The sequence below is a fragment of the Trachypithecus francoisi genome, unplaced genomic scaffold, assembly GCF_009764315.1.
Source record: "Trachypithecus francoisi isolate TF-2019V2 unplaced genomic scaffold, Tfra_2.0 Lachesis_group20, whole genome shotgun sequence".
Lineage (NCBI taxonomy): Eukaryota > Metazoa > Chordata > Mammalia > Primates > Cercopithecidae > Trachypithecus > Trachypithecus francoisi.
In genome coordinates, this window is record NW_022681466.1 from 45,645,448 (window position 1) to 45,664,812 (window position 19,365).

Sequence of the window (19,365 nt, forward strand, 5' to 3'; positions counted from 1 at the left end):
CATGCACCTGTTGTCCCAGCTACTTGGGAGGCTGAAGCAGGAGAATTGCTTGAACCCGGGAGGCGGAGACTGCAGTGAGCCAAGATCATGCCACTGCACTCCAGCCTGGGTGACAGAATGAGACTCCCTCTCAAAAAAACAAACAAACAAATAAATAAATTAAAGGGACTTTCCCATCCCTGCCATTTTCACAATGACTAATCCTAAGAACAATCCCTGATCCTAACATGGGCTTACTTGAGCTTGACAGTTCACCAAACGGTTTGACTTTCTTCTCCAGTTTATGCCTCACCACAGGCCCTTTCGTTAAGCCAGACATACATGACTTTCCTACTTGTCCAGTGAGGAAACTGAAACTCAGAAAATAAAGTGACTAGCTCAAATGCCACAGCTGGGGCTCAGAAGTGAAACCTGAGTGTTCTATTTACCAAAGTAACCTGGTTGCTTAGCACTTGGAAGCTTCTACCTCCAGAATTCCAGACACCTCACCTGTACCTCTTGCACCACAGAGGAGAGGTCTCCTCCAGCTGTGCCCCTACTCCCCTAAAAGCCTTGTATTCCCCGCTGCAGGTTCCCTCTGACCCCACCAGGAGAAGAAGATGGCCTATGAAAAATCAACTGATATCTTTGATGTGTCCAGGTCAATGTTCCTGTATCCACGGCTGGAATATCCAGACAGGACCAAAGGTGAGGCTGGGATGGACAGAAATGGAGTCCAGAGAAGGGGACTGAAAAAGAAATGCTACCTGGCTCTCACTCCCAGGCAAGGGTCTAGGTGAGTTCAGCAAACCCATGGGAAACATCAGGGCAGGCCCTTGGACACTTTGATGGCTCTGCACAGTCCTCAAGGTAAGTCTCAGGCTCCTCAGCAGGGCCTACAGGGCCCTCTAAGATGGGACACCTGTGTGTCTCCCCAGTTTCTGCTCCCACACCTGCACCCTGCTCTTTACCCTCAATTCTTGCACCTCCAAATCTTTGCATAGGGTGTTCCATGTCTAATACTCTTCCCCCTTATCCACCTGGCTAGCTCCTGTTTGTATTGAAGACTCAGCTTGTGCAGTTCGAGTACTCTAGGAAACCTTCCCTTATCCTCCCAGCCAGGTTAGGTACCTCTCAAGTGTACCACCTGTGTCTACATCTATCTTCACATTTGCTTCCCTCTGTTAATCACTAAGAAACACTTTTGTCTCTCTAGCCAGAACAGTGGTCCTCAAAACGTGATCCCATGACCAGCAGCATCAGCATCTTGTTAGAAATGCAAATCCTCGGCCAGGCACAGTGGCTCACGTCTGTAATCCCAGCACTTTGGGAGGCCAAGGCAGGCGGATCACTTGAGACCAGGAATTTGAGACCAGCCTGGCCAACATGGTGAAACCCCATCTCAACTAAATATACAAAAATCAGCTGGGCGTGGTGGCAGGTGCCTATAATCCCAGCTACTCGGGAGGCTGAGGTACGAGAACCATTTGAACCTGGGAGGCAGAGATTGACCTGAGCCAAGATTGTGCCATTACACTCCAGCGGCCCGGGCAAGAGAGCAAGACTCTGTCTCAAAAAAAACAAAACAAAACAAAAAACACGAAATCCAAATTCTCAGACCCCAACCCTAATCTAGTGAATCAGATACTGTGGGTATGAGTCCCAGAAATCTATGTTTTAACAAACTCTCCACGTGATTTTTTTTTTTTCTAATTGAGGGTTAGGGGGCGGTCTCACTTTGTTGCCCAGAATGGTCTCGAACTCCTGGGCTCAAGCAATCTGCCAGCTTCGGCCTCCCAAAGGGCTGGGATTACAGATGTGACCCACCATGCCCAGCCTTTCCAGGTAATTCTAATGCACAATCAAGTTTGAGACACTGAATGACCCCAGCGGTTTTCACCCTCAGCTGCACATTAGAATCTTCTGGGGAGCTTTCCAAAATGCCTAGGCCCCATACCCACAGAATTTGATTTGATTAGTTTGATGAAGGACCTAGACATGTTCAAAATTCCCACAAATATTCTAATATGCACAGCAATGCTGCTGCTCCGCAAATCACATATTGAGTTAGGAAGGTAGTAGAAGGCTATGTGCCACTTAAAGGTAGGAATTATACCTTATCTCCCTGGTGCCTGGTGAAATATCTGGTAGTAGTAGTCACTAAACGCTGAATAAATAAATGCTCGAATGTATTTATTCTTTAACCCATCTTTGCAACTGCTCTTTTTTTTTTTTTTTTTTTTTTTTTTGAGTCTTGCTGTTGCCCAGGCATGACACGATTTCGGCTCCCTGCAACCTCCACCTCCCAGATTCAAGAGATTCTCCTGCCTCAGCCTCTCAAGTAGCTGGGACTACAAGTGTACACCACCACCCCTGGCTAATGTTTTTCTTTTTCTTTTTTTGTTTTTTTGAGACGGAGTCTCGCCCTGTCACCCAGGCTGGAGTGCAGTGGCCGGATCTCAGCTCACTGCAAGCTCCGCCTCCCGAGTTCACGCCATTCTCCTGCCTCAGCCTCACAAGTAGCTGGGACTACAGGCGCCTGCCACCATGCCCGGCTAATTTCTTTTTTGTATTTTCAGTGGAGATAGGGTTTCACCGTGTTAGCCAGGATGGTCTCGATCTCCTGACCTCGTGATCCACCCGTCTCAGCCTCCCAAAGTGCTGGGATTACAGGTGTGAGCCACCGTGCCCGGCTAATTTTTTTGTATTTTTAGTAGAGATGGGGTTTCACCATGTTGGCTAGGCTGGTCTCAAACCCCTGACCTCAGGTGATCTGCCCTTCCTGGCTTCCCAAAGTGCTGGGATTATAGGCAGGAGCCACTGCACCCAGCCTGCAACTGCTATCTCATTTGAACCACACACATACTCTTATTCCTCTTGCCAGAACTCAGAAAAGCCATGGCTCCTGTTCATCTGCCCTTGTCCTGCTACCAGGTAAGACCCCTTACTTTTGTTATCCTGGGAGCTGTATCAAAGTTAGGAGGGGCAGCAAACTATCCCTTCCCGTTAAAACCAGCTCATAGAACCCTGACATTCATCTCTGGCGCTCCCATTAACTCTGTGATCTTGAACAAGTCACTTTCCCCCTCAGAGCCTCAGGAGCTTCCTGTGTCACAGGCTAACACCTGACCACCTCCCTTTGTGGAGTTGTTATGAGACAAAGTCTATGAGGCCTTGGCTATACAGAAAGTGCTTACTAATGGAAGTCATTTTTATTAGTTAACACAGGGACAGTTAGCAACCCTCACAGTTTGGGTTGCCAGATGAAATATAGAATGACCAATTAAATTTGAATTTTGGATAAACAACAAATGGTGTTTTAGTACAAATGTGCCCCGACTATTTCATTCATTACCTAAAATCCAAATTTAACTTGACATCCTAGTATTTTTTTTTGTTGGGGAGGAGGGAGCTTTTTTTTTTTCTTCCTAAATCTGCAACCCTACTCACTGTGAGTCAATGCTCCATTTTTTGAACTTATGCCAATCACTTGAGAACCTTTACTATGATCTTCTCAGCACAAAGTTGGGAACCACAGCTGAAGCCTCTCTCCCCTGTTGCCCAGATCTGTTGCAAAGAGTGAAAGAAAGGCTTAAGAAGAGACAGGGATGAATCCTAGCCACATCTTCAGAGAAAGCCCCTGACCCACTCAAAATCCTCCATTACAGTGAAAGCTGTAGTTTCACAATTGTTTAAGTGATAGATTATTTTAAGAAAGTCTGTTTCCCTGCTAAACTGTTAAGTTCCATGAGGGCAAGGATGACTGCAACCCTAGCACCTAGCACAGTACCTGGCACATAGTTGGTACTCAAATAAATATCTGAATGAGCAACAGTCTGTCTTTTCCCCACCTTTATTCCACATCCTCCCCACACCTTGCCTTTTCATTTCCCTACCCAAATGTCATTTTCAAAGTGCTTTGAGATCCTCAGCTAACCAAACTATGTGTTCAGATCGATTTACAGATCACCAGTGGCTTCACAATCTGGATCTCTTTTGATCTTTACAACAACCTTGGTAGGGACACAGAGCAAGGATTATTAGCTTTGTTTTACAGATAAGAAGACTGAGACCTTGCTAGGATGAAGTAACTTGCCCAAGTTATGCAATGGGTTAAGTTGTAGCTGTGACTCCAGCTCAGATGAGAGGCTAGAGGGCATCTGTCTCACCCTGCCCTTCCCTCCCTTTACCCCCTCCTCCCCATACCCCAAATAAGGGCCTAGGGGACCCCTCTGACTGTTCTGCCACTTGCAACCCCCAGATGCCAAAGGAAGAGTTTCCCCCAAGTCCAGAGTGCTGGAGGCAGCATCCGAGCAAGCCAAACTCAGTCCCGTACTGCTACTTCAAGAAACCTGAGATCTACACGCACTGGCACGACCTGTATGATCGGCGAGAGGAACGGGAGGCTAAGAAGATGTTGAGGAAAATGAGAGATGACCATAGGTGTGTTTTGCTGGCCTCCATATTCTCCTCATTCTCCACATCTTCTAGGAAAGTAAGGAACGGCAAGGAAGGGGTGGGCCAGGGAGTAAGGCAAGTCAGCCTACAGGTCCCAGAGAGGAGCTTAGGGCGGCTCGGCTCGGCTCAGCTCCACCTGGCTTGGCTGGCTCAGATGGCTCTGGTGGATATCACCGAGTCCTCATCTGTCTTCCTCTGGTCCCATTTCTGAGCTGGGCCGCAGCCCTGTGGCAGAGGTGAGGGTGCAACCTGAGGAGGGAAGGTACAAGGGGACCAAAGCTGCCTATGCAATTTCTCACACAGGTACATCAAAGAGGTACATCAAACCCACATCCAAATGTTCCATCTCCCCATGAGCAAGCTGACTATAAAATCTGAGATGCGATCTAGGCCCTTAGAGCCTACCTGGGACCCCCTGAAGTGGCAAAGATTAAGGGTCAGGACCATGTGGGAGAGGACGTGGGGGACTCCCTCCCTCTGGGTGCCCTTCCCTTGGGCTCACACCATCCTTCAGCCCTCAGTCCTTGCCTGAAAAACAGAGGGAGGGTAGGAAAAGGGATTGGATTGGATGAGCTCCCTTTAGTTTGAAATTCTGTGTTTTTCTCTGTCTTCCTTTCCACTGGCTGCCTTGGGTGGCCAGGAACTCACAAAAAGCCTGGAATCTCCCAGAGAGGATGAGCAATTCTATGCAGCACAGGTGAGAAAAGGCAAGGATACAGGAGGGTGGTTACAGCCAGGAACTGGTCGAGCTGGAAAGTAAAAAGCTGCTTGATGTGATGGTGGTTGTGGGGATGGTATTCCAAGCACAAACTCCAGCTGTGTCCAGAGAATGGTAACTCCTGGGGACTGTGTCCAGGATTCCTTCTCTTTCCTCCATCCCTCTTCCTGCAGGCTCTGGGATGCTTACGCATCAGTGACAAATTTGTCGTGAAGGCACTACAGCAGGTGGTGAGTCTGAGAACTGCTGGAGTTCAGGAAAGAAGGAAACAGGGTCTGAGATGTGTGGCACATGGGCATAGACAAGGCTCCTCAGGGTGCTAGGATGGCAGGTCAGATCCAGTAAGGACACAGCCACCACTGTGCAGCATGCCCCCATCTCATGTCCTTGGTCTCTTAGAAGAGCAGCTGGATGTAAAAGATGGGGAAGGAAGAATCTGAAGATCCACCTGGTCTAACCAAAAAGACATTGGACTGAAAAGCCAGGAAAGTCTGAAAACCAGAACAGAGTATATTCTCTGCCTTAACTGGAAACACCGCATATGTACACATCAGCTTACCACTGGGAACATGCATTCTTAATATCCATAATGTCATTTAACTGTTACAACAACACCAGGAATTAGTATCTGTATTTTTCTAAAAGAAAATGAAAGCTCTGAAAGACCAAGGGTCTTGCCCAAGGCCAAGTGGCTACTAGATACCAGATAGAGATTTGAACAAACATCTAACTCCCAACTGCATTGTTCCTTCCACTGAACCATTTTGCCTGTATTCTGTATTTGAGAATAGATAGGCCGGGCGCGGTGGCTCAAGCCTGTAATCCCAGCACTTTGGGAGGCCGAGACGGGCGGATCACGAGGTCAGGAGATCGAGACCATCCTGGCTAACATGGTGAAACCCCGTCTCTACTAAAAAAATACAAAAAACTAGCCGGGCGAGGTGGCGGGCGCCTGTAGTCCCAGCTACTTGGGAGGCTGAGGCAGGAGAATGGCGTAAACCCGGGAGGCAGAGCTTGCAGTGAGCTGAGATCCGGCCACTGCACTCCAGCCTGGGCGACAGAGCGAGACTCCGTCTCAGAAAAAAAAATAAATAAATAAAAAAAAAGAGAATAGATAGGTCACTTTCTAGGCTTCAGTTTCCTCTTTTGTAAAATGAAAAGTTAAGCTGAGACAATCCCTAAAGCTCTGACATTGCATCACCTTATTATATGTTCCTACCACCCGCCTCTTAAATTAGGCCCAAACTGGTCCAGAGAAAGTAAAGTACGAGGCCTACCGAACCCTGGCCATCCTGGGTAAGTATGTCCTCTCTCTTGGTGGGGAGTTGAGAAAGTGCAACCACTTTCTTCTTTGGGTAAGGACAAATGGGTGAGGAGCATACACCTACTCCAACCTAGCATTTGGCAAGGCCTGAGAACTATCCCAGTTACGTCGAACCAAGAGAGGAAGGTAGGGTGAAAAGGGAAAAGACATTAGAGAGAGGGAGAGGGGAGGGCGCTTGGAATTGTGTTCATGTTCAGTCAGCTGCCCTGGTATCCTGGGAGGATGGGCAACACCGTGGTACCTAGGATTTGAAACTTAGGTCTCAATAGCAAAGTGGAGTTCAATAGGTCCTTGCAGAGAAGGGCAGTACCAGAGGCTCTGCCCTGACTTGAGGCCCCTCCCTGTCCAGGTTGCCTGAATAAGCATGTGATCCGGGCTCTCATCAAACAGCTGAGGGAGAAAAATGAGGGTCAAAGGATGGAGACTTTGACGGGGCTACGAATGGCTCTTAACTCCTGGGCTGCTGTCTCTAAAGACAAGGTGATTGGGAGGACAGTCTGTAACGGGGCAAAGCTGGACAAGGTAATTGATAGGTTTAGCTGGGGGTTGGGTGAGGAAGAAGGTAACCTAGCACAGCTTTGATAGAGGAAGACACTGTCCTTGAGAAGTTCCCTCGGAAGTTGAATAGAAGCATATGGCTTGGCCATTTACTAGTCCATTTCTGAAAAGCCAAATTTCAGAGCTGCAGTTTGTATTTAAAATGGAGAATGGAGACAGTACAGATGGTTCCAGATTTAGATGGTTTAACTTACAATTTTTTGACTTTACAACAGTGCAAAAACAACACACATTCAGTACACTCCTTAACTTACCATGGGCATGACATTACAACCTGATAAACTCATCCATGGGATGTCATTGTAAATAGAGGAGCATCTGTAATTGCCTGATAGTACTGTTGAGAGGACTAAATGAGATAATGTATGTAAAACACCTAGTACAATGCCTATGCTCTTTCAGTGGTAACCATCATTATTATCATCATCTCTAAAATAACTTATTAAGGTAAAACCTGTCAAGAAGACACGGGGCCCAAGAGAGTCCTCAGACCCTACTGTTTTTTTCTCCTTTAGTGTTCTCTTACTTTGACTCCATCATTGCCCTATGTAAAAGAGAATCCATCATTCATCCATTTATTCAGCAAATATAAAATAAACAGCTATCATGTGCCAGGCACTGTCCTAGGCCCTTGGGATATAGCAGTGAACCAGACAGGCAAAGATCTCTGCCCTTATGGAGGAGGTTACATTCTAGTGGGGGAGACACATCATAACCAATACATTTATGTTTAGAAAATTAGGCTGGGAATGGTGGTTGATGCCTGTAATCCCAGCATGTTGGAAGGCTGAGGCGGGTGGATCACTTGAGGTCAGAAGTTTAAGACCAGCCTGACCAACATGGTGAGACCCTGTCTCCACTAAAAATACAAAAAAAAAAAAAAAAAAAAAAAAACCTTAGCCAGCCATGGTGACACACACCTGTAATCCCAGCTACTTGGGAGGCTGAGGCAGAATTGCTTGAACACAGGAGGCAGAGGTTGTAGTGAGCCAAGATTGCACCATTGCACTCCAGCCTGGGCAATGAGAGCAAAACTCCATTTCAAAAAAAAAAAAGGAAAAGAAAATTATGTAGTATGTTAGAAGTGACAGGTACAATGGAAACAATTACGTAGCAGGGTAAGTAAGAGTGATCAGGAGTGACAAGTGGGAGTAGGGATGGGTTGCAATGTTAAATATAGTAGACAGGGAAGGCCTCATTTAGAAGGTGCATTTGAGCAAAGACATAAAGAAAGTGAGTGGGTTAGCCTTATCGATATCTGAGAGAAGACATTCCAGGCAGAAGGACCAATGCAAAGGGAGGAGTATGTTTGGCATGGTTAAGAAAGCAAGAGGGCTTTCAAGCATGGCGTTTGGTTGGTGGGGACCTACACAGGTTCAACAAGGGTATCAAGAAGTGTTACTTCTCTTCGGGGCCCACCTACCCCCAGCCACGACATGATGCTTGTCCGCAATGATTGCAAGGTGTTCAGATTTTGTAAATCTAAATGTCATAAAAACTATAAAAAGAAGCGCAATCCTCACAAAGTTAGGTGGACCAAAGCATTCCGGAAAGAGCTTACAGTGGATAATTCATTTGAATTTTAAAAACGTAGAAATGAACCTATCAAATACTAGCAAGAGTGATGGCATAAAACTATTGATGCAATGAAGAGAGTTGAAGAGATCAGACAGAAATGCCATGCTATATTTATAATGAACAGATAGAAGAAAAATAAAGAGCTACAGAAAGTTCAGGATATCAAAGAAGTCAAGCAAAACATCCATCTTATCCGAGCCCCTCTTGCAGGCAAAGTGAAGCAGTTGGAAGAGAAAATGGTACAGCAGTTACAAGAGGATGTGGACAAGAGGATGCTTCTTAAAAATCTCTGTAACCATTTCTTTTATGTACATTAGAAAATGTCCTTTGAAGACTTGGAACTGCTAAATTATTAGTTTATTTTTTACATAAGGTCACTTAAGTGAAAAGTTATTAAAATATATCTTTCCTACATTGCCATCTACAAAATATCAGGTATTACGAATGTTAGATTTCATCTCAGTGTTAAATCTTCACTAATAGATTTACGTAAATCATGAAAATTCTACTTATAACTACAGAAGGGAATTGTGGACATAAAACGGTTATGCCATTTGGATAATGACATTAGGCAGCATATAATGACTAATGGCAAAAATCCATGGCTAGTGATATATAAAACAAAATATTCTTTGCAGTAAAATATTCCCTTTATTAATGTTACAGAAGGAGGAATACACCAAGGAACTAACAATCTGTATGACAGTGTCAAATATTATTTTGATTTTAATATTTCCTATTTTGGTTTATTTGCATCTTAGAAGAGCATAATGACATTGTTTGATGAAGCCTAATTATGCTGGACTGTTTTGACCTGGTTTAACCCTTCTGATAGGTAGTTGTGGATGTTGGGTATGAGAACTGAATAATCTTTGCCTGGAGTGACACTACACTCTAGAGTTTCCACTTTGGAGAATATTCAGTTCTAACTTGTGATTCCTGGTAGAACAAACTTTATTTTTCTAGCCTACCAATGATCTAGAAGCAGAGGAATCCCAATGCCTTTTAAAAGTTGTTATGTGGTTTTCTTTTAAAAAGCTCGTTTTTGGAAAGTAGAATTTATGGGTACAACATCTGCTCATTATTTGCACATAAAATCATTTAAAAAGTTAAAAAAAAAAAAAAAAAGGCAAGAGGGCCAGTGTGGTTAACATGAAGTAAGAATACAGCAATAAGAAATGAGGTCAGATTAAAGAAGTTAGTAGGAGACTAAGTCATATGTGGCCTTCTGGGCTGTTTTAAGTACTTGGGCTTTTACTCTGAGTGAAATAGGGAGCCAGTTGGGTGCAGTGGCTCAGCCCTGTAATCCCAGCATTCTGGGAGGCCGAGGTGGGTGGATCACAAGGTCAGGAGATCAAGACCATCGTGGTCAACATGGTGAAACCTCATCTCTACTAAAATACAAAAAACAAAAAACTAGCTGAGCGTACTGGCGCACATTTGTAATCCCAGCTATTTGGGAGGCTGAGGCAGGGGAATTGTTTGAATCCGTGAGGTGGAGGTTACAGTGAACCAAGATCATGCCACTGTACTCCAGCCTGGCGACAGAGCAAGACTGTCTCAAAAAAGAAAAGAAAAGAAATAGGGAGCCATTCGAAGTTTTTGAGCAGAGGAATAACATGATGTAACTTACATTTTAAAAGGTTCACTCTGACTTATATGCTGCAAAAAGACTGGGGGTTAGGGGCCAAAAGTGTAAGCAGGGAGATCAATTAGGAGCTACTGAAATAATCCCGATGAGATGTGATAATGGCTTGGACCATGGGGATCCCAGTGGAGTTGGTAAGAAGTGATTTAATTCTGGATATATATAATTTTGGGAGTTTTTGAGATGGGGTTTCGCTCTTGTTGCCCAGGCTGGAGTGCAATGGCACGATCTCAGCTCACTGCACCCTCTGCCTCCTGGGTTCAAGCGATTCTCCTGCCTCAGCCTCCCGAGTAGCTGGCATTACAGGCATGCACCACCATGCCTGGCTAATTTTGTATTTTTAGTAGAGATGGGGTTTCTCCATGTTGGTCAGGCTGGTCTTGAACTCTCGACCTCAGGTGATCTGCCCGCCTCAGACTCCCAAAGTGCTGGGATTATAGGCTTGAGCTATTGCGCCTGGCCTCAAATGCTGGATATATTTTGAAAGCAAAACTCTTGACAGGTTGAATGAGGTGTAAAAGACAATGAGGAAACAAGGATGAAGCCAAGATTTTTGGCCTAGCAACTGAAAAGATGAAGTTGTTATCAACTAAGGTTGAGAAAGCTGTAGAAGAGGTTTGGAGTTTGCATCAGAAATCTAGTTTTAGATAAGTTATGTCTGAAACATCTACCAGAACTCCAAGGGAGGCAGTAAGTAAATGGTTAGATATACAATTTGGAGTTTAGGATAGAAGTCTGAACTAGGGAAGGAAATCTGGGAGTTGTCAGCATATGATGTCACTAGATGAGATCACTGAGCTTTGGGGCACCCCAATATTAGGAGGTCAGGGAGAAGGGAAGGAACAAGTAAATACTGAGGAGTGGCCAGTAGGGTAGGAAGACAACCAAGAGTGTGGTGTTCTGAAAATCAAGTGAAGAACATACATCCAGGAGAGAAGAGAAATCAAACATATCAAGTCATGTAAGGACTGAGAACTCATATGTGGATTTAACAATGTGGGAATCATTGATTATCTTTCTTTTTGAGATGGGTCACTCTGTCGCCCAGGCTCAACCGCACCCAGCTGAATCATTGATTATCTTAATAGAGCCATTTTGGTGGAGTAGTGGAGGTGAAAGCCTGATTTGAGTGAGTTTAAGAGAGATTGGGAAGAAAGAAATTAGGGACAGCAAATATGGACAACTTTCCAAGTTTTGCTAGAAAGGTGGTAGTTGGCACAGAAGTAGAGTCAAGAAAAAAGAAAACAGCATGTTTCCACACTGAGGAGTAATGATCCAGTTGTTAGAAAAATAAGGACTTTGGGCTGGGCGCGGTGGCTCGCCCCTGTAATCCCAGCACTTTGGGAGGCAGAGAGGGGCAGATCACGAGGTCAGGAGATCAAGACCATCCTGGCTAACACGGTGAAACCCTGTCTCTACTAAAAATACAAAAACAAAACAATTAGCTTGGCGTGGTGGTGGGTGCCTGGAGTCCCAGTTACTCAGGAGGCTGACGCAGGAAAATGGCATGAACCTGGGAGGTGGAGCTTGCAGTGAGCCAAGATCATGCCACTGCACTCCAGCCTGGGCAACAGAGCAAGACTCCATCTCAATAAATAAATAAATAAATAAATAAGGACTTTGAAGAGAGTGTGAAAAATAGCAATGATCTTAAATGATGTCCTTAAACAGGTGAGAAGAGATAAAGTCTGACACAAGTGGAGACTGGCCTTAGATAGATGGTTATAGTCCATAGTTAACAAGTAGAAAGGAAGGGCATATGGGTGCAAGTATTGGAAGTTGGACAGAAGTGGTCGTAGGAGTCTATGGAACTTCCTTTCTAGTTGCTTTTATTTTCTCAGTGAAGTAGAAAGCAAGGTCACTAGCCAAGAATAACAATAGAGGAAGAAGTGTTCCAGAAACGATGTGAATTAGAAGAGTGAGAAAGAGAACTAACCAGGGAAAAACAGTATGATTACCAGGCAGCACTGAGGGTCTATATGAGGTCTGTGTTCACACAGTTTAATAAGATCATTCACTGCCACGGTGTTTTTCTCCAGGAAGTGGTGGCACAAAGTGGAGAGTTGGATTTAGCCAGGATTGTAGTTCTGTCCAGGGAGTAGAATGAAGCAAGAGTAGGTAAAGAAGTTGAGGGTGAGGAAGGGGAGTGATTACAGCAGGATCATGGAATTTAAGCTGGGTCATGAGGGACGGAGGTGTGGAGGAATGCAAAGGTGGCAGGCTCAATGGATTATTAGTCCCTTGTGGAGTCAAACAATTGTTGGCCTCGGGAACTGGAAAAAGAGGTGATGGTCAGAGTGGGATCCATGAAATGGAGATTATGGAGAAGCTGCATTTGTGGGTAATGATCAGGTGTCTCAGTGGGATGGCTGAGGCAGAGAAGAGAACAAGGATATCGGAGGAGAGGTATGGGATCACTCACATGTATATTTTTTTAAATGACAGGAATTAACACAGAAGAAGTGTTGAAGAGAGTAACAGTGATCCATCCATGAGATAGTTATAGAGAAATGAGATCTGACCTAGGAGCAAGTAGGTGACAGCAAGAATAAGTTAATTGGGTGAAATAATCTGATGCACAAGATTCATTTTAGGGAGGCAGGTGAATATAGTCTGGAAGCATAAAGCACAAAGCCTGGCTAAATACATAGCCCCTCCCCCTACCCATTTTGTGTCCTGTCTCCCTCACAGAGGACTCAAGTCGGGGATGAGGGCAAGCTGGTGCCTGTACTCCAGACACTGATCAAGAAGTCATCCAGTGAAGCATCTCTGGAGGCAGCCCTGTGCCTGGGTTTCCTGAGGCCTCGCAGCAACATGGTCCAAGAGTTCTTGTTGCAGTGCCTGTGCCAAGGACTCAAGACCCAGCAGATGAAGGTGTGAGGGGCGGGAGGCTGGGATACCCGGGGAAACAGAAGCTGCTGCTGAATTGTGTGTGGTCTGGATCCTGCCATCCTAGTGGTGGAGCACTGCAGGATCCTCTGCGTGCTTATAACTATGTCCATGTATGAGTATGGGGTCATACAGACATATAAGTGTACATGTGTCTGTGTATATTTGATAGGTATGGGTGTTCATTTATGTATATGCACACATGAACTTCTGTTCTCAAGAGGCCAAGAGGCAGGAAAAAGGACCTTAGCTGTTCCTCACCAGTTCTAGGCTCAGACCTCAAGTCCACCTGGCCACACAGATGATGCCTATAGGCCCTGTACACCCTGCCCTACCCTGCCCTTCATAGGCACTTAGGATGCTGGTCAAGGTGATGCATGTGCACTCAGCCCCAGTCATCAGGGCCATCCTAGACCAGCTGTGTTCTTCCAGTGTCCTTGAGGTAAGCTCCGGACTGCTGTACCCTTCCTTTCCCGGCACTAGGATAGGGTTAGGGGATGAAGAAGGGAATCCATCTTTCACACCTCCCTGCTAACCCTCACCCCCGACCTCAGGACCGCTTTGAAGCCACCCAAATGCTCAAGACCATTGGGCTGGAACAGATCCAGGCACAGGGGCTAGAGGAACTCACATTTAACCTGCTCAGGAGGAAGACGCATAATGAACCCTTCCTCGTAAGTGAGACCAAAGCTCCCAAGCCCAGAGACACCCAAACCTTTCTCTTTTCCCTTTTCTGGAGACCTCCCCTGGCTTCCCTCAAAGTATCATGTTCATCCTGACCTACTCTTGTTCAACTAACGCAGTTCATGTTTTCATATCACCTTGCCTTTGCTCAGGCAGTTTTCTCAGGTTAAAAAGATGAGTCATCCTTCCTTCTATAAGATAAACTGTCTCACACTATTCACTCACACCAGTAAGTAACCCCTCTCCCCTTCTGCCTACTAAAAATACTGTATGGCTCCTTCAAGACCGATCCCAACAATACCTCCTATGGGAAGCTTTCCCAAATCACCAACCAGCATTAATCCTACCTTCCTCTATGTTCCCTTGCTTTTGTATTTACTATAGCTTGTTATAAAACTAGGTGTTATATTTCTAAAGACATTTTTTAAAAAATATAAATCAGATTGTGCCTTCTCTACATAAAACTTTCTATTGGCTCCCAATGCCCTGTGGATGGCTTATGTTGCTTCCGCAGCTCAAGCCTGCTTGCCTCTCTAGCTTCACCTCTCATCATTCTCCCTGCCAAAACCACGCACCAACTATGCTTATGACAACCATGTCCTGATTTATACCTGTCGTCCCAGAGTAATTAGAGCACTCAGAGTGCTTGGAAGAGTCCATTTGGTCACCTCTCTGAGCTGAACTATTTTCAGCTCCCCATCCTCTCTGCACTTTCTCCTGCCTCCAGATTTTTGAATATGCTCTCCCCTCTGCTCCTAAAATCTGACCAACCCCAACCATCTGCCTAGTTAACTCCTACTCACCTTCCAAGTTTCATTCAGCTCAGGTATCACCTCTTCCAGGAAGTCTTCCTGGCACCCAAGACTGAGTTAGGAGACCCTCCTATGTGTACCCTATGCAGTACTGTAATTGCCTATTTACTTGTCTGCTTCCTCCACCAGACTATGAGCTCCTCAAGGCAGGGACTCTATGTAGCACAAAGGAAATGTTCAGTAAAGATTTGAGAGGCTCTTAAGTGTACACCCTTGCATTCCCTCTCTCTGTTGACTCATTTTGATCCCTCTGTAGGCTGTGAGGCAGGCTGTGGCTCAAACTGTAGAAGAACTCAAGTTGAAGCCTATGATGATGAACTTGGTGGAGGCGTGAGTGGCCTGGGAGCTGCCAGGGCCAAATCCTAGGTGTGGGAAGTGGGCAGAGGGTCAGTGAGAGCATCAGTGGGAAGGGGGCAGAGGGTCAGTGAGAGCATCAGTGGGAAGGGGGCAGAGGGTCAGTGAGAGCTGAGAACCTGCAGTGCAGCAGATCCTGAGCTCTCCCTTTCCTGTGCCCCTAACCAAGTAACTCTGACCCCTGAGCTTTTGTTCATCTGTAAAGAGAGAATAATACCACCTACCAAGGTTAGGTATAGATTGCTATAAGGCTGAAAATATGACATGAAAAGAACTTTTAAAAGTTCTGGACAGTCCTGATCATCATTCAGTGCCTTCTGGCAAACTGTAGTGCCTCTTTTTCCTCTCCCAGCCCCTTTTCTGATCCAAGAAACAAGAGAAGGAAATGAATGAAATTAGCATCACTTTGCCTAATTCACTCTGGACCTAAAAAGCAACCAGCCTCCCTTCCACTTCCCCTACTCCTTAATTCAACTATAACATACTCACTCCCTTCTACACAGACAACTGATGAACCCAGATGCCACTGCACGCCAGGAAGCAGTCATCTCTTTGGTAAGGCGGGCTCTGCTTCTCTGACCCAATTCCTGTGTTGATGGCAGGGGGAGGAGGCGATTGAGCAGTCAGAGGGGAATAAAGGCCTGTAAATTTTGGGAAAGTTGTTTATTTTAGAATTCCAGCCCTACTGAGAGTTAAGATAACCTTTTCTTCAGGGTTGGGGGTGGGTGGGCTAAGGGACAGAAGATTGATGTGAGGGGTGTTGCTTAGATGCTGCCGAAATTGTCGACTCCTCCTAGCAAATATGGGCATTAAAGTCCCATGTAGTGGTCCCAAATGGCAAGGAAAGGAGTATCTCAGCTGGGAAACCCTATCTCCCCGCTCTCTATGCTGCAGAGTCTCACAAAGGGGCTAGAATGGGAAAGAGTATAAGGCGTCTTCCTGGGGCTGACTACGTAGGCACTCTCACTCTGCCTCTACCAGGGTGTCCTGGGGATCCGCAGCCCACAAGTGTTCCACTTGCTCCTGGATTTACTAGATGCAGAAAACCACCAGGCTGTGAAGAAGAGTGTAAGTAAGGCATTCCTGCCCATCTTTTCCTCTTCTCTATCCCTCCCTCCTCCAAGCTTCTCCCACCTATCTCACCACCATTTGCTCCTTGTCAGGAGGAGAGGGTCATGAGCCCTTAGACACTGTCCCTTGACCTTGTTCCTTGGGGCCACAGTGCCCTATGGCTAGAATTCCCCCTTCCTTTGGGTGTCCCCTCTCTGGAGTCTCCTAGCCTGAACCCAAAGTGAGCCAGCACTAGGACCTTTGTTTCAATGCAGCTACAAGAAACATTAATCCTTTGTGCCTCAATTGATCCCTGGATCCAAAACAAGCTGAAAAACAAGGTTCTCTTTGTATATGAGGCACCTAAGACCAATGTGAAGGTAGAGCCCACAAGGTTCCGGAAAGAGCCTGAGAACCCAGAAGAGTTAACTATTCAAGACTTTCGACTTGCAAAGCTGAACCCCTTGTTTACTGCAAAGTCCATCACCAAAGTAGGCCAAAAGAAAACACCTGCTTTCCCATCGTACTGCTTGAAACCACGAAAACATAGGCCACAGGCCATAGGGCCCTGGCAGCCAAGGATCAAGAAACAGCTCCGGGTCCTTGCTGAAATTGCCAAATAAGTCAGTTCTTTGGGCCTACTCCCTGACTCCCTCCCTAAAGATGCTTCTCAGGCTCCCCTGAGAAAACAATCTATACTTACCTTCCATGAATAAACAAGTGTCAGTCTACCTACCACATTTCTCGGAATCACTACTGCCACTTCTGTTCATCAGAAGCTCCACTAGAACACAGGTCTCCTCACTCCGGCCTGTGTATACTTTCCACTCAGCCACACGCCCTTCTACCAGAGGAAAGAGGGAAGGACAGAGTCAAAGCTTCTCTGGACGGCCAGCCTGCCTCCCTAAATCAAGTGCTTATCTGTGTCCAGAATTTGACGGCAAAGCTAGAGAGGAGTCTCTGCCTAGATAGAGAAAACTAGGAGAAAATGCTGGAAAGCTTGGATCACGTCCTCTTACTAACTTGCCCTCACCCCTTACCTCCCTACCAGTGGTCAGGAGATAATTAAGCGTTAATCAGAACCAACCATCCTCTCTGCTGCCTCTTCTACCTAGGTACCTGCTTTCTACCCTTTCCTTTGAAAGACCCTATTTACTCTCTAGGTCATTCCCTTTGAAAGACCCTTTTTATTCTCTAAAACTGCCTTAATTTCTCCCGTTTCTACGGAAGAAGCTTTAGTTTCCCTTTGCTAACAGGACCTACCACACCAATCCCAACAAGCTATAACCCCTATCAAGAAGGAAGGGCCCAGACTTTGGAGTCAGACAAATCTGGTATCTAATCCTAAGGTTAATCATTTTTTTTTTTTTTGAGACGGAGTCTCGCTCTGTCGCCCAGGCTGGAGTGCAGTGGCGCAATCTCGGCTTACTGTAAGCTCCGCCTTCCGAGTTCATGCCATTCTCCTGCCTCAGCCTCCAGAGTAGCTGGGACTACAGGCACCCATCACCACACCTGGTTAATTTTTTGTATTTTTAGTACAGATGGGGTTTCACCGTGTTAGCCAGGATGGTCTCGATCTCCTGACCTCGTGATCCGCCCACCTCGACCTCCCAAAGTGCTGGAATTATAGGCGTGAGCCACTGCGCCTGGTCAGTTCATCACTTTTAACTTTGAACAAGTTATTATTATTAAAGGTTAATGTTTAACCTTTGTGATTTTGTTTCCTCACCTATAAAATGAAAAGAATAATGCCTATTACCTCAGAAAGCTCCCATGAGGATTACCATAAAGCTTAACAGTGCCTGTCATTACATAGTAAACAACCAAATATGAACTTTTCTCTCCTTTCCTCTTTAATGTTGTCATGTGAGCCTGTGACCATCAGAGGTTAAAAACGGCTGTCTCCTGCCACCTCCTCTTCTTCCCCGAATCCTACTGATTTACTGGGAGGTCAAGTTCTTCCCCTCAAGCATAGAAAAGTCAAAGTAAAACAGACGCTCCCTTCTACTTCCCCATACCCCAGGTTCTACAGTAGTCCCAACAGTTATTCTGAATTCAGTGCAGGCTGAGCACTCCTAATCCAAAAATCCAAAATCCAAAATGCTCCAACTAGAAACTTTTTGAGTACCAACATGACACTCAAAGAAAATGCTCATTGCAGCATTTAGGATTTGGGGATTAGAGATACTCAACCTATAAGTATAATGTAAATACTCCAAACTCTGGGAAAAAAAATCTGAAATCCAAAACATTTTTGTTTCCAAGCATTTTGGATAAGGGATACTAAACCTGTATAGTGTGTCACTCAGAATTATCTCTTAACCTACCCCATCACTTCTAGATTCATGTTTTGCATGAGAGCAAGCTGTAAGTAAAAACCAAGGTGGTTTCACTATTTTGAGTGTATGCAGCACTGCCTGGGGGACCCCTCTAATATTGTGACATCAAAGTCCAATGATAGGAAAGATGTTCCTCTTTTGCCTACTCCGCTGCTTTGGGTCCATGAGCAACATAACCCAAATTTCCCTGTGCCTCAAAAGCCTGTGAGTACAAGACATGGCCTTACTAACTACATAATTCAAACTGAACTTCTGCAAAATCCTGCCCACAGATCCCCAGCCACTCCACCTCCATATTTTTAGGTATCTCCAGAGGATGTCTTATTACTCAACCAGATACAAATATCTGCTTAGTAGCACCTCAATCCTAATTTCACCAGTCCCCACAAGAAGACTTAAGATGGCAGTGAGGGGCATAAAGGTTTTCACAGAGCACTCACCATCTGGTACACCACCAATATACTAGAGCCCTCCCAGTACCAAAGCTATCTAGATCACTCTTAGAAGTCTACTTTATCCAAGCAGTAGCTGGCTTCTCTCATAGTCCAAAGATACCCACTGGTCTCAGATACTGGGAGTGATCCCTAGACACTATTCAAAATGTAAGTCCCTCTCTTTTCTCTCTTCTAACCCAAACCTTTCTAATGGGATCTCTGGATGCTTCTTCTGATGGCAAACAAAAAGCATTCACACCCTCCACTCTCCTTCAAACCTTCTCATCTATCTTTCAGGCTGTAACTGAAATCTGGCTATTGACTGGGCCCCTTTCTGAAATCGCTCAGGTGTTGTTGATTCTCCTAAATCCCTCCCAATATCACCACTGTTTTGCACATCTATATAAAAATCAGTGTTTCAGCCAGGCGAAGTGGCTCATGGCTGTAATCCCAGCACTCTGAGAGGCCGAGGCAGAAGCATCACTTGAGGTGAGGAGTCCAAAAGCAGCCTGGCTAACATGGTGAAACCCTATCTCTACT

The 19,365-nt window shown here is 45.5% G+C and overlaps 1 protein-coding gene and 1 pseudogene across 3 annotated transcripts; both read left to right on the top strand.

Moving 5' to 3' along the window:
• Positions 1–67: 67 nt before the first annotated feature.
• Positions 68–16,792, top strand: HEATR9 (HEAT repeat containing 9). 3 transcript variants are annotated; one of them, XR_004430757.1, is made up of 15 exons: positions 68–687; positions 2,864–2,913; positions 4,241–4,422; positions 4,741–4,873; positions 5,078–5,134; positions 5,329–5,385; positions 6,394–6,451; positions 6,829–6,959; positions 12,955–13,137; positions 13,502–13,594; positions 13,707–13,826; positions 14,905–14,978; positions 15,506–15,557; positions 15,897–16,070; positions 16,328–16,382. XR_004430757.1 is itself a non-coding variant. In XM_033184130.1 (15 exons), the coding sequence occupies exons 1-15, from the start codon at positions 600–602 to the stop codon at positions 16,673–16,675; spliced, it is 1,713 nt and encodes a 570-aa protein (XP_033040021.1). In that variant the 5' UTR covers positions 68–599; the 3' UTR covers positions 16,676–16,792. The 3 variants fall into 3 exon arrangements, 2 of the variants coding, with proteins under 2 accessions (XP_033040021.1, XP_033040022.1); XM_033184130.1 differs by having other exon boundaries at positions 15,984–16,070; positions 16,328–16,792; XM_033184131.1 differs by lacking the exon at positions 16,328–16,382 and having other exon boundaries at positions 15,897–16,123.
• Positions 7,180–9,743, top strand: LOC117066560 (annotated as a pseudogene).
• Positions 16,793–19,365: the final 2,573 nt, after the last annotated feature.

Excerpts from the sequence above, each read along its gene's own strand:
- HEATR9 (XM_033184130.1), top strand. The coding sequence starts at position 600 with ATGGCCTATGAAAAATCAACTGATATCTTTGATGTGTCCAGGTCAATG. Across the intron at positions 5,135-5,328 it reads AGCAATTCTATGCAGCACAG|GCTCTGGGATGCTTACGCAT; the intron begins GTGAGAAAAGGC and ends CTCTTCCTGCAG. Across the intron at positions 14,979-15,505 it reads ATGATGAACTTGGTGGAGGC|ACAACTGATGAACCCAGATG; the intron begins GTGAGTGGCCTG and ends CCTTCTACACAG.